The 14,734-nt window shown below is 55.8% G+C and overlaps 1 protein-coding gene across 1 annotated transcript in view; it reads left to right on the forward strand.

The window, feature by feature from the left end:
• GRIP2 (glutamate receptor interacting protein 2) overlaps window positions 1–14,734 on the forward strand; it is a 50,416-nt gene that overhangs the window by 8,806 nt on the left and 26,876 nt on the right. The window contains 8 exon segments of the mRNA XM_027776667.1: window positions 7,050–7,130; window positions 7,408–7,543; window positions 8,535–8,680; window positions 9,260–9,346; window positions 10,781–10,856; window positions 11,814–11,959; window positions 13,253–13,400; window positions 13,490–13,659. Of these exon segments, the coding sequence (XP_027632468.1) occupies window positions 7,050–7,130; window positions 7,408–7,543; window positions 8,535–8,680; window positions 9,260–9,346; window positions 10,781–10,856; window positions 11,814–11,959; window positions 13,253–13,400; window positions 13,490–13,659 (990 nt within the window).

Genomic DNA, 14,734 nt, shown 5'->3' on the forward strand with positions numbered 1-14,734 from the left:
TCCTCCATTCTCCTCTCGGGATCTTGGGCACGCACGCACACGCGCCCGGTGTGAGTTCTAAGCCACCGGGTCCGGGATGCGAACCGCGGTCGACTACTTGGGAGTCCAGCGACATAGCCATTACGCTAACTGCTGGTTCCCTACAGCACCAATATTTTTAAAATACAGATTTCAAACCCCATCTGTAATAATATGGCAACGATAGTAAACCAGATTTCGGGGACCAGCAGTTAGCGCAGTGGCTATGTCGCTGGACTCCCACATAGTCGACTACCATTCGAGTCCCGGACCTGGTGGCTTAAACTCACATCGGGCGCGTGTGCGCGCGTGCCCAAGATCCCGAGAGGAGAATGGAGGAGAAGGGACTGCGGTGTGGCCATCCCCCCTGGGGAGTGATTTCTTGCTTTCTGTCTCTCTGTTTCTCTCTGTCTTTCTGATGAGCACACGCACCCATAGCAAAAACCTCTCAAAAAACAAACAAAAACAAACAAAAAACCAACTTAATAACAAGAAAACAAATAACCCAGTTTAAAAACGTGCACAAGCAGTCCAGCAGGTAACACAGTGGTTAAAGAGCTGGATTCCACATAGCCCAACTCTGAGGTTCGAGTGCCGGTCCTGGAGCTTGAAAATCACGGCAGGCGCATGCGCGTGCGCGTCCAAGATCCCGAGAGGAGAATGGAGGAGAAGGGATTGCGGCGTGGCCATCCCCCCTGGGGGGCGATTCCTCACTTTCTCTGTCTCTGTGTCTCTCTTGTGGTCATACATGCCTATGGCAAAAATCTTTTTAAAAAAAAATGTGGGGGCCTGCAGGTGGCATGCTTGTTAAGGGTGCTGGACTCCCACATGGTTGGCTGCAGTTCGAGTCCCGGACCTGGCTTGCTTTCTCACTTCCCTCTCTCTTTCCCACTCTGTCCCTTTCTGGTCAAATTTAAAACAAAATTGAAAAATGGATAAATGTAGTTAAAATAAAATAATTCTTTTAAAAAATATAGTGTACAAGCTAGATACCAGTTCTGTGGCCCAGTGGTGAAGGGGGTCCGATTCCAAATGTCTGTCCGTGATTGGAATCCTCAGCCCTGGCTGTGTGAGGAACACGCTGGATATGTGAGCATGCATGGACCAGGACCCAACAGGACGGAGGAACGAAGGGGAAGGATAGCGGTGGGACCGTGCTCTTGGGGGGGGGGTCTCTCAGTCTCTGTCTTTCCATCTAGCACACGTGTCCTCTGGCAAATTAAAAAATAAAATAAATACAGGACCGGCAGTCAGCGTAATGGCTATGTCGCGGGACTCCTATGTAGTCGACTGCGGTTTGAGTCCTGAACTCGCTGCCTTAAACTCACACCGGGCGCGTGTGCTTGTGTGCCCAAGATCCCGAGAGGAGAATGGAGGAGAAGGGATTGCGGTGTGGCCATCCTCCTGGGGGATGATTTCTCGCTTTCTGTCTCTATGTCTCTCTCTGTCTGTCTGGCGAGCGCACGCGCCCTTTAGTGAAAACCTCAAAAATAAATAAAATAAATACATCCATAAATAAAAATGGATTCAAGCTTAGAAAAGACCGAGCAAGATTCACATGAATGACGATTCAGTCAAGTGCTCAACATCCACAGTCATTAGGCGAATGCAGATGCATCTTGGGAGTAAGACCCGGGAGGCCAGCAGGTGGGGCAGTAGTTAAGGCACTAGACTCCCCACATGGTGAGTTGTAGTTCGAATCCCAGACCCAGCAGCTTAAAAATCACTCTGGGTGCATGGGCATACAAGACAAGATCCGGAGAGGAGAATGGAGGAGAAGGGATTGTGGCATGGCCATCCCCCCGGGAGTGATTTCTCTCTTTCTTGTCACTATCTCTCTCTCTCTCTGTCTCTCTCAGGTAAGCACAAGCAACTTATGGCAGTGCCTTCCCTCCCCCCCAAAAGCAAAGTATTTTGAGCACGAATGCCTGGGGTCTGAAGCCAAAAGTTGCAGCCCACCCGCCAGAAAAGAGGAGGATCCCTTTGTAGACCAAGGGATTAAGCTGTTCCGGGGGGTCGTGCGTGCCATTTCACACACACCAACCGTTTTGTGGTTTCTGCTTCCCTTTGGGGCTGTTAGACCCCGTACTTGTCTTGCGTCCTCGGTATAATATTGTGCTGTCGCCGTGCCCAGAAACGAAAACCACACTGAGAAACTTCCGCACCTCTATTGCCAAGACTGAATTGAAATCCAGGGGCTGGCAGGGGGTGTGGCGGCTAAGGCGCCGGACTCCCGGACCTGGCGGCTTGCTTTCTCACTTTCCCTCTCTTTCTCTCTCTCTCTGGTCAAATTGGAAAAAAAATAAATAATAATAGTAATGATAAATTAAATAAAATAATAAAGTAACTGACAGGCGGTCAGGGCAGGCAAGTGGGGTGTCGGTTAAGGGTGCTGGGTTCCCACATGGCTGATTGCGGTTTGAGTCTCGGACCCCGGGGACTTGCTTCCTCACATTCCTTCTCTGTCTCTCTGTCTCTCTTGGTCAAATGAAATGATAATAACTAATAAAGTTTAATAAAATAATTCTAGAAGAAAATAACATACTACCAAGTGCTGGGGAGAGTGCGAGGCCATCAGGACCCGGGTCAGTGTTGGCGGGAGTACAGAGTACGTGGCTTCTTGGGAACAGTTTGCCAGCTTCTTACGACGAGCCGTTATGACTCGGCAACCCCATTCCTGAGTGAAATGAACATTCCGGGGGCTGGATGGCGGCTCAGACATAAACCATGAGGTCCTGCAAGGCCGAATCCCCTGGGAAGGTTCTGGGTATCTTGGGCACCCATATGGCAGTGATTTGGGGCTGGCCGAAGCTAGGGGTAGATCACAGAATTAAGATCATGTTGGAAGAGTTGGCAGGTGGTTTGGCAGTTGGGAGCGCTGGACTCCCACGTGGCTGACAACGGTTCGAGTCCCGGGCTTAGACGGCCTTCTTTCTTTGTCTCTCTTATTCTGTCCCTCTCTGGTCAAATTAAAAAATAAATTAATAAAGGTAAATAGAATAGTTTTTCTTTTTTTAAATAAAAGATCATGTTAAGTGTTTTTTAATGAGGAATTTTATTTATTATTATTATTATTATTATTTAGATTTTTGCCATAGGGCACATGAGAAACAGAGAAAAACAGAAAGTGAGAAATCATACCGAAGGGGGATGACCATGCAGCCATCCCTCTCCACCATTCTCCTCTTAAGATTTTGGGCCGTAGGGATCAGCAGGTGACGTGGTGTTTAAAGTGCTGGACACTCCCACATGGCTGACCATGGTTCAAGTCCTGGACCTGGCAGCTTGCTTTCTCCGACACTTTCCCTCTTTCTCTCTCTCTCTCTCTCTCTGATCAAATTAAAATAAATGAATGAATGAATAAAATAAAACAAAATAATTATTTTTTTTAAAAAAAAAGATTTTGGGTTGCACATGTGCCTGGCATGTTTTTGAGCTGCCGGGTTTGGGACTTGAACCATGGCGTCAACCATGTGGGATCCTGTGCCTTCATCTCTAGATCACCTGCTGGCCTGACCATGTTGGATCTTAATGTCTGTCTGTTGTCCTCTCTCTCACTAAAGGAAGAAATAAATAAATACACTTATAAAACTTGGAAGTTGGTGTTCAAATGAAAACCCATAAGCAAATGTTTGTTATGGCTCGATTCGAAGTCACCTCAGACTGGGACAACAGAAACATCTTTGACGGTGCTAAACCAGCCAGTGTGTCCCTTGGGTGGAGCCAAGTCTGTAGTTAAGGAAATTTCCCAGCAGGTGGCGTGGTGGTTAAGGCACTGGACTCCCCACGGCTGACCACGGTTCAAGTCCCAGGCCAACGGCTTGAAACTCACACCGAGTGTGTGTGCGTGCATGCCCAAGATTGCAGGGGGAGAATGGAGGAGAAGGGCCTGTGGCACGGCCATTCCCCCGGGGGTGGTTTCTCACTTTCCCTCTCTCTTGTTTCTCCGGCAAGTGTGCAAACCCCGTGGCAGAAACCTAGCAGAAGTTCCTGGCAGTATAGACACATCTTAAACAGTTGTGCTACGGGAAAGAAACGAGACTTACGAGCCCACGTACCGGATCACCCTAATATTGGACAGTCTGTAGACGGTGGAATTATGGAAACTGAAAACGGGCCAGGGAGGGACGGACCATAAAGGGGCATCTGGGAGAATTTGGGGGACGACGGAAATGCCCTACACTTGGCTGTGCGGGTGGGTGAGAGACGTTTTTCAAACTCAGACACGCACACCACCAGGAGTAAATTCTGGTGCACAGGAGTTTCAAAAGGTGTGGAGAAGACCAGTGGGTGGTGTTGTGGTTAAGGTGCAGGATCCCACACGGTTGACCAGGATTGGAGTCCCAAACCGGGTGGCTTGAAAATCACACTAGGTGTGTGTGCGTGCGTGCCCAAAATCCTGAGAGGGGAATGGAGGAGAAGGGATTGCAGCATGGCCATGCCCCCTGGGGGGTGATTTTTCACTATCCCTCTCTCTTTCTCTCTCTCTGGTGAGCACATTATTTTATAGCAAACTAAAAAACAAAAAGCAAAGAGAAAAATGCAGCAGGTGGAGTGTGTGTGTGTGGGGGGGGGCTTCAAAAAATTTGTGGAAAATGTATATTACAAAAAAAGTATGCATGGATTGCAAATTGTTCCGGACCCAAATCAACTTGTACTTTAATTCCATTTTTCCATGAGCTTTAAAAAATACTTATTACTGGGACCAGCAGTTGGCATAATGGCTATGTCGCTGGACTCCCATGTAGTCGACCGCGGTTCGAGTCCTGGACCTGGTGGCTTAAACTCACGCCGGGCGGGTGTGCGTGCGTGCCCAAGATCCCGAGAGGAGAATGGAGGAGAAGGGATTGCGGCGTGACCATCCCCCCTGGGGGGTTGATTTCTCGCTTTCTGTCTCTCTATCTCTCTCTGTCTTTCTGGCAAGTGCACACGCCCTATAGCAAAAACTGCTCCAAAAAAGAAAAACATATATTTATTTATATTTATTATTATTACTATAAAGAGAGAGAAAATGAGAAAGCAAGCTGCCAGGTCTTGGACTTGAACCGTGGTCGGCCACGTGAGAGTCCAGTGCCTTAACCACTATGCCACCTGTTGGCCTGTTTCTATGGACTTTCTGAAGTCTCCTTGTGTACGTGCGTAAGTCAGGCTAATACACTCACACACGTGGGCTGCCGGATCCCATCTCCAAAGTATCTGCCTTATCTAGGACTCACGTGGACCGACCCCCAATGTACAATTCCTCCCAGTTTTCAGGTGCTGCTGGTACTGGTTGCCTGGGGAACCACATTTCAGTTTGTTCAATTGCCAGAGGCCACATGCGCTCACCAGAGAGATATGGAGAGAGAGAGCGAGAGAGAGAGAGAGAAAGCGCAGCCCCCAGTGGGGATGGTCAGCGACATTCCCTTCTCCCCATTTCTCCGTCCCGTCGGGCTTTGGGCCACACACAAGGCAGTGTGCCCTTCAAGCCCTGGGGGCCGGGATTCCACCTGCAGTGGGGTCCTCTCCCTTCACCCTGGGGCCTTGGGGCCAGCCCCCGGAACCATTTCTGAGAACCTCTGATTCCACTTTTCTCATGTTTGAAACGTGTGAAAAATTTCCTGACTTAAAAAAAATAGGTAGGTTTTCTGGTAGATTAGGCCTATCTGAAGGAGCAGAAGCAGGACCTGGGAGAGAGGGTGGGCGTCTGGAGGAGGAAGCAGAAGCTCCCAAGTCCGTCCGTGAAGATCGAGAGAGAGAGAGAGAGAGAGAGAGAGAGAGAGAGGGAGAGGGAGAGGGAGAGGGAGAGGGAGAGGGAGAGAGGGAGGGAGAGGGAAGGGGCAGTCGAAGGAGTCGGAGTGTTCATTTCTGAACTGAGCTGAGGGGACTTTGGCTCTAACCTCCGTTAGGGAGCAGTCTGCGGGGCCTGCAGGCGCCGTAACGGTTACATTGCTGGACTCCCACATAGCTGACTGCGGTTCGAGTCCCGGACCTGGTGGCTTTAACCTCCTGCCGGGCACACATGTGTGCATGTCCAAAATCCTCAAAAGAGAGTAAAGAAGGGATTGTGGTGTGGTCAACCCCCTGGGGGGTGATTTCTTGCTTTCTGTCTCTGTCTCTCTGGCGAGTGCACATGCTCTATAGCAAAAATCTCTCTAAGAGACCAGGAGTTAGTGTAATGGCTATGTTGCTGGGCTCTCACGTAGTCGACCGCGGTTCGAGTCCTGGACCCAGTGACTTAAACTCACACCGGGCGCATGTGCGTGCGTGCCCAAGATCCTGAGAGGAGAATGGAGGAGAAGGGATTGCAGCATGGCCATCCCCCCGGGGGAGTGATTTCTCGCTTTCTGTCTCTGTCTGTGTCTGTCTGGCAAATGCACGCGCTCTGTGGGAAAAAAAAAAAAAAAAAAAAAAAAACTCTCAAAAAAAAAAACTCTCTAAAAAAAAGAACAGTCCCCATAGGGCCGGCAAGTGGTGTAGTGGTTAAGGTGTTGGCCTCCCACATGGATGATCGCGGTTCAAGTCCCGGACCCAGCTGCTTGAAACACCCCGGGCACATGTGCGTGCATACCCAAAATCCCGGGAGGAGATTGGAGAAGGGACTATGGCGTGGGCATCCTCCCTGGGGGTGATTTCCCACTTTCTCTCTCTAGTGAGCATCCATACCTTATGGCCAAAACCGAAAACAAGTAAACAAACATATACGGTCACAGTCCCGGTGAGGAAGCATTAGCCAGGTCCGGGCAGGACTGAATTTGGCCGCAGGTGTGCAAGCAGAGCCCTGGAGGTCGTCGGCAGACCCGGGTTCTAATGCAGCTTGCACGGTCCCCTGGCTGTGTGACGCTGGGCCCCAGCCAGCCCTCTCTGAGCCTCAGCTCCCTTACCCGGACGTGGATGAATAGCTACCCTGACTCCAGTCCCATCTGTGGGCTGGCTGAGACGGTTAACTCCGGAACGGCCCTGTCCACGCAGTGGCGGCTTGCTGATGCGCAGGGGTCTGCCGGGGTGGAAATGAAGGGGACCGGGGGGCCTTTTCTGTCTCTCTCCTGCAGATGATGGGCCTTACTGCAAGGGAGGCAAGGATGCGGGAGGGCCTGAGGTGGCCCTGGCGTGCCGCAGGCAGAGCATCCCAGGTAAGGGCTCCTCCTCCTGCTTGTTCTGCCCTGGAGGCTCCGGGGGCCCTGGGAAGGCGGGGTGCGGGGGGGCGGGCAGCGTCGACTCTGCACCGACCCGCTCTGTGACCTTAGCCCAGTCCCCCTAACCTGTCTGAGTCTCCTCCGTTAAGAAGAGATGCATGCAGGGGGACATGGCAAACGTGTCCCTCTTGCCAAGCATGAGTCTCAGTCATCCTGGAGCTGCGGCCGGACGTGGCCTGGGCCGCCCGCTCACCCCCGCCCCGTCTGTCGCCAGAGGAGTTCCGAGGGGTCACCGTGGTGGAGCTGACCAAGAAAGAAGGCAGCACGCTGGGCCTGACCATCTCGGGCGGTACCGACAAGGACGGGAAGCCCAGGGTCTCCAACCTGCGGCCCGGGGGGCTCGCGGCCAGGTGAGCAGTGGGTCCGGGGCCGCCTCGGGCTCGGGCAGGGGGACATGTGCTGGGCCCGTGGCGAGTGACGAGGCGGTGGTTTCTACGGCCCCGGACAGCGGGGTCCGCAGAGGGAGGGCCCAGGTGGGCGGAGGTCCTGGCTGGCCTGCTCCTCCCCCTCCCTGGGGGGCAGACATGCCACAGTACCAGCGGGCCAGGCCATCCGTGGCCTCCTGTGTGCCCCAGCACCCTCCCGGCACACTCCTAGCCTCATGGGCTCTGGGAGGCCCCTGGGCTCAGGTCGAGGCAGCTGCCCCATCTACTGAAGCAGCCCTGGGTTTCCCGTCTTCTTCCTTTTTTCTCTTTCTTTCTTTTTTGGAGAGGTTTTTGCTACAGGGCTTGCGCGTTCATCAGAAAGACAGAGAGAGACAGAGAGACAGAAAGCGAGAAATCACCCCCCAGGGGGGATGGCCACGCCACAATCCCTTCTCCTCCATTCTCCTCTCGGGATCTTGGGCACGCACGCACACGCGCCTGGCGTGAGTTTAAGCCACCGGGTCCGGGACTCGAACCACTGTTGACTACATGGGAGTCCTGTGACATAGCCATTGTGCTGTCTACTGTTCCCGAGGGTTTCCCATCTTCTATTTCTGTGGCTCCCATGGCCCGGCAGATGCCCTCCCTGCCGCCCTCTGGGCGGGTGTCGTGAGCGTCCAGTTGACCGGGTGGGAGCCCGGCAGGAGAAGCCGGGGAGCGACAGGCCGTGGCCGAGGCCCGATGACCCGGCTGCCCCAGGCTCCCCCAAGGGCGGCCTGTCAGCGCTGCCACTGAGGGAGGACACCAGAAGGAGTGGGGGTCAGATGCTCTCGTGGGTGCCCCTGGACAACAGTCAGACCCTGCTGGGCCTCAGCGTCCCCAGGGGTGGGAAGGACCGCAGGAGAGCAGGCGTGGCGCGCACGCCCGCGGTGGCACCTGTCACCGTGTCGCCCGTGCCCCGGCCTCCCTGCTGCAGGAGCGACCTGCTCAACGTGGGCGACTACATCCGCTCGGTGAACGGGATCCACCTGACGCGGCTCCGCCATGACGAGATCATCGCCCTGCTCAAGAACGTGGGCGAGCGTGTGGTGCTGGAGGTGGAGTATGAGCTGCCCCCGCCCGGTGGGTGCCCGTGGACGGGGAACCTTCGCCACTGCCGCGGTCGCGGGTGGACACGGCCACCACCCCGCCAGGGCCTGGGTGGTGGGACCTGGAGCTGCAGCGCGCCGTCACCAGGCGCTGGCAGGCCCTGCTCGTCACCTCTCCTCCCGCGTAGTTTCCCCCCTTCTTCTTGAGGGGGGAAGGATCTGGGAACCCTGGCTGGGTGAACGCCTCCCCGCCCCGGTGTTCCCCAAACCCCACTGCCCTGGTCTGAGAAGAGTGGTCCAGAGTGTCACCGCGCCCTGACTTCTCAAAGCTGGCGTGAAGACTTGGAATCCGAGTAACTGGCATGGACGCTGGCTGGAGTCCCACAGGCCCAGACTCCAGCCCGAGCTCGACCATTGTCTCTGGGGCCTGGGCAGGCCCTTTCCTCGTGGGCTGAGTGTGTGTGAGGGCAGGGGTTCCCTCGCTGTCCCACTTGTCCTGCAGGAAGTGGGGAGGGTGTAGCTTCCCTGTGGCCGGTCTCCCAACTGTCCTGGAATGAGCTTTGGGGACACCTGCCAGCTCGGAGGTGTGACTGAGGGCCTCCTTTCTCCCTAGCCCCTGAGAACAACCCAAGGACCATCACTAAGACAGTGGACGTCTCCCTCTACAAGGAGGGCAGTAGCTTTGGCTTTGTCCTCAGAGGTCAGTGTCAGGGGGACGGGCAAGGAAGAGGCTGGTGCTAATTCCATGGGCATTCTATTTGGGCTTTAATAAGTATTATATTCATGAATATATATGTGCATATCTAATATACGTATACATACACACACATACATGTCCATATACACACAGGTTGAGCATCCCTAATCCTTAAATCCCAAATCCGAAATGCTCCCAAATCCGAAATGCTCCAAAATCCGAAACGTTCCAAAATCCAAAATGCTCCGAAATCCAAAATGTTTTGAGCACTAGCATGATACCACACATGGCGTAGTTCACACCCGATCTTCTGTGAAGGGCCGCAGTTAAAATGCCATAGTACAAAAACACGGGATGAAATAACCTTCAGGTAGCGTGTATAAAACATTCCTGAAACAGGAAGGGACTTCATGTTTAGACTTGGGTCCTATTCCGAAGAGATGTGATTATGTTTATGCAAAAATGTCAATATCTAAAATACGAAGCTCTTCTGGCCCTAGCTAATTCAGAGAAATGATACTTAACCCTGTGTGTGCGCCTGTGTGTGTGTGAGATACAGAGGAGGAAATTTCAAAACGTTCGTGGAAAAATCTGATTTAAGTACAAGTTTATTTTGGTGCAAAAAAAAAAAAAAAAAGAAATCCATGCCTAGTTTTCCCATGAAATTTTGAAGATGTGTGTGTGTGGGGGGGTGTTGGGGAGGGGCTTGATTCTGACTTTTAAGAACCCAGGACCATTAAGTCAAGTGCAAAATGGAAAAAATTTGCCAGGCAGTGAGATGTGGTTGTTTGAGGGGACTGAGGGAGAAAATGACAGTGAAAAAAAAAGAGGGACCAGCAGTTGGCGTAATGGTTGTGTCGCTGGACTCCCATGTAGTCGACCGCGGTTCGCGTCCCAGACCCGGTGGCTTAGAACTCATGCCGGGCGCGTGTGTGTGCATGCCCAGGATCCCGAGAGGAGAATGGAGGAGAAGGGATTGTGGCGTGGCCATCCCCCCTGGGGGGTGATTTTTCGCTTTCTGTCTCTCTGGTGAGTGCACGCACCCTATAGCAAAAACCTCTCCAAAAAAAATTTTTTTTAAAAGAAAGAAAAAAATGAAAATGACAGTGAAAGTGACTTACGGAGTTGGAGAACAAAAGTTGGAGCTACCTAGCAACCAGGGTGAAAAGGGAAACAAGGCCAGACCACAGGAAGGGAAGCAAGCCATTTAAAAGAGAGAAGACTTTGGTCACGTTCCCTTCTCCTTGACCCATGTCGTGTGTGTGTGTGTGTGGGGGGGGAGAGTTATAGTTGGTGTTATATAAGACCGTCCATGAGCAGCCAGGACAAGGTTCTCAAACAGGTTTTATTGAGGGAACCCGCTTAGGGGCTGTCAGGCCTCTGGGTGTCAGGGAAAGGGTAGGGACATGATTCTGAGGCTTTTTGAACTCTGTCCAGGAGGTGCCCACGAAGAGGGGCACAAGTCCCGCCCCCTGGTCCTGACCTACGTGCGGCCCGGCGGTCCGGCTGACAGGTGAGCCTGAACCAGAAGAAACCCTCGACCTCCGCTGACCGGTTGCAGCTGCCCCGGATGGAGGGTGCACGGATGGAGGGTGCACGGAGGCCGGCATGCCTCAGGAAATTGCTCGTGAAGCCGGGACAAACCCCCCGAATTCAGAGAGGCCCCCGCTCTTTCTTCTCTAATACTCGACCGTCCCAGCCACCTGTGACACAGTCTCCCAAGTCCAGGCGTGCTGCTTTGCCTGGCCCCGGCTGGGCCCGGCCCAGAAGAGCTTGGGGGAGCTGTGGGGAGGGGCACTTCCCAGCCCCTGACCCCTGACCCCCTGGTGGGACATTCCTGGCCATTTCACTGGGAACGCCTGTCAGAAATCCAAATTTGTCCTTGGAACGGGGTGATGACCGGCTATTCATAGACCTCCCAGAATAGCTTTGGCACCTGTTGGGCCGAGCGTTCCAGGGTGGGGCCTTGACCCAGATGGAGGTTAACCCTCCCTGGGGGGCCCCACTGGGTTCGTTCCCAGGCACCCTTGTCACTGGGCCAGAATCCTGCTAGGAAACCAGGCTGGGGTGACAGAGAGGGACACTGTCACGGGGCAGGCAGTGTGAAGCCCTCGGACTCCCCGCCTCGAATGCCATGTGTCCTGGGGGGCTGGGCCTCTCCATGGCCCTGTGCGCCCCTCTGTCCCCGGGCAGGAGGGGAGCAGGTGGCCTTGAAGGGCAGCCCAGCTCCACACGGCTGGGTTGAGCTTGGCCGTCTGTGGGCGACGGCTCACCAGGTGGGACTGCCCATGTCGCAGTCGGCCATGCCCCTGGCGCCCTCCGCCCGCTGCACTGACCCAGCTGCTTCCTGCAGAGGGGCTGACCCTCTCACTCGCCACCTCCACCCCTGCTTGCCCGTCCCGACCCCTCCCAGCGGGGCATGCTGGGCACTCATGCAGGGCCAGGCTGGCTGACCCCTCCCTTCCCGCAGGGAGGGCTCCTTGAAGGTGGGCGACAGGTTACTCAGCGTCGATGGGACCCCGCTGCACGGGGCCAGCCATGCCACGGCCCTGGCCACCCTGCGGCAGTGCGGCCACGAGGCTGTCTTCCAGGTGGAATACGACGTGGCCACCCCAGGTGAGGCGCTCGGGCAGGGAGAGCGTGAGGGGCTGTGTGACCTTGGGCGCTGGCTTGGCCTCTCTGAGCCTCTCTCGGCGCTGTCTGATGCGCCAGGGGCCCCCTGAGAGCAGCACGGGTGAGGTCCGTGTTCTCGTGGAGCTGATGTGGGCGAGGACAGTAGACCGATGATGTGTCAGGTGGCAAAAAGTGCCACGAAGAAAAGAAGGCGGAGAAAAGGGCGGGTGGGGAGATGGGAAAGGCTGGGGCCGTGAGGGACGGAGGGAGGGGGCCTTGGAACAGCGTCACAGGAGGGGGAACAGTGAGTGCAGAGGCCCCGAGGCAGCAGCCCGGGATGTGTGCATAACCACGAGGCGCCCATGGCGCTGGAGCAGGGGTGCGGGGTGGCCGAGAGGAGATGAGCACAGATTCGGGGTGGCGGGAAGCCGGGAGGACACTGCGGTTGTCCAGTCAGGAGCCGAAGGTGGCCGGCCCCGGCTGGCTGCAGAGCGGAGGGGTGCGTCGGGAAACAGGAGAAGGTCTGGGCGGGCCGGTCTGTGCTGTCTGGGCCGGGGAGGCCAGGCTGGAAGCAGCTCAGGGCAATGCCAAGGTTTAGCTCCTGAGTGGATAGGGGCCGGCAGGCCGCGTGGTGGGTAGGGCGCTGGACTCCCACATGGCTGACAGTGATTCGAGTCCTAGACCCGGTGGCTTGTTTTCTCACTTTCCCTCTCTCTCTCTTTCTGTCTATCTGGTCAAATTAAAAAACAATAATAATAATAATAGATAAATAAAATGGTTTTTTTTTTTTTTTTAACTTTTATTTATTATTATTATCATTATTATTTTCCAGTTTGATCAGAGAGAGACAGAGAGAGATAGAGAGAGAGAGGAAGTGAGAAAGCAAGCCACCAGGTCCAAGACTTGAACCTTGGTCAGCCATGTGGGAGTCCAGCGCCTTTAACCACCATGCCACTCGCCAGCCCAGAATGAAATAATTCTTAAAAAAAAAAAACAAAAAAAGATTCCGAGCCTCTGGTGGGTGTGGGGCTCCGCTTCCGAGACAGGCCGACCGTGGTGCGCAGCACAGCCCAGGGCTAGCGTCCGGCAGGCTCTCTGTACATGCAGGCCCCCTGGGGTGGCTGATCGGAGCTCCTCAGACCCAACCCCTGCCCGGGGGCCCCCGCACCTCCGTTTTCCTCCCTGTAAAGCGGTGCACTCACCCCTCCGGGAGGCAGGGGTAGACTGATACCAGGCGCGGCCGGGAGGCACGTGCCTAGCATCTGCGTTTAGGCTCTTCTTTCTCTCCGGGGCCAGACACGGTGGCCGGCATGCCGGGGCCCCTGCTGGTGGAGATAGCCAAGACGCCGGGGTCCGCCCTGGGCATCTCACTCACCACGGGCTCCCACCGGAACAAGCCGGTCATCACCATCGACCGCATCAAGCCGGCCAGCGTGGTGGACAGGTGAGGCTGCTGCGGGCCGCCCCGCGGGGCTGTGGGCGGGCCTGGGACCTGAGCTCTGTCCAGCCTGGCTGCCGCGCCCCTGCCCTCAGGAGCGGAGCCCTGCACGCCGGGGACCACATCCTGTCCATCGACGGCACCAGCACGGAGCACTGCTCGCTGCTCGAGGCCACCAAGCTCCTGGCCAGCGTGTCGGAGAAGGTGCGGCTGGAGATCCTGCCCGCACCCCAGGGCCGGTGGCCACCCAAGCCCTCTGAGGCAGGTGGGTGCCCTCGGCAGGCCTCGGGCCACAAGCTGAGGCCAGGAGGCCCGGGGCGAAGCCCCCTGCAGGCCAGCAGGACCTGGCTCTCCTGGTGGAAAGGACAGGCATTCTCAGGGGGCAGCTCACGCCGACAGGTGCAGCCCTGAGTGTGGGGAGCTGGACCGAGTCGGGGATGGCTGCTCCAGGCCGGTTCCAGCACTGGTCTCGTTAATAGAGGTCTGAGGACCAGAATGAGGGAGGGGACCGTCCTCTGTGCTGTGTAACTCAGAGCTCACATTCGGAGCCCCCCTGAGGGGGGCTGTCCGGAGAAAACAGCTCGGTGGGCAGGGGGGTGTTGGGGTGTCCCGGCAGGAGCAGGGGCTGGAGCCTGGCAGTTCTGTAAGAGGAGGGAATGGGTGGGAGGTACACAGGGAGGCAGCTTCCAGCTCAGGGCCCTGGGTTCAAATCCCCTCCCTGCCTCTGTCTGCTCCCCAAGCGCAGTTCCTCATCTGTAAACGGGATGAGGACCCCAAGAGCACAGACCTGGGGTGGTCAAAGGGGAGGCAGAGCTCACATTCGGAGCCCCCCTGAGGGGGCCTGTCCAGAGAAAACAGCTTAGTGGGCAGGGGGGTGTTGGGGTGTCCCGGCAGGAGCAGGGGCTGGAGCCTGGCAGTTCTGTAAGAAGAGGGAGTGGGTGGGAGGTCCACAGGGCAGAGCAGGGCCTGGAGCAGGACAGAGAGGGGTCACAGGGAGGCAGCTTCCAGCTCAGGGCCCTGGGTTCAAATCCCCTCCCTGCCTCTGTCTGCTCCCCAAGCACAGTTCCTCATCTGTAAAAGGGATGAGGACCCCGAGAGCACAGACCTGGGGTGGTCAAAGGGGAGCCAGGGCAGGCCTGGCTGGGTCTTGCCAGGCTGTGAGAGCTGGCCCTGAGAACAGCTGCTGGGTGAGGGCAGAGTCCACACGCCCACCCTCCCTTCACAAACGCCATCTATGAAAGAAGGAAGTCCCATTTCCGTGTCTGCCGTGCCTGAAGCCGCAGCTGCCTGCCGCGGGTGACCTGGGGGCTTTGGGGTTGGCGGGGTCCTTTACTCTTTTA

The sequence above is a fragment of the Tupaia chinensis genome, unplaced genomic scaffold (genome assembly GCF_000334495.1).
Source record: "Tupaia chinensis unplaced genomic scaffold, TupChi_1.0 Scaffold000704_1, whole genome shotgun sequence".
NCBI classification, from domain to species: Eukaryota; Metazoa; Chordata; class Mammalia; order Scandentia; family Tupaiidae; genus Tupaia; species Tupaia belangeri.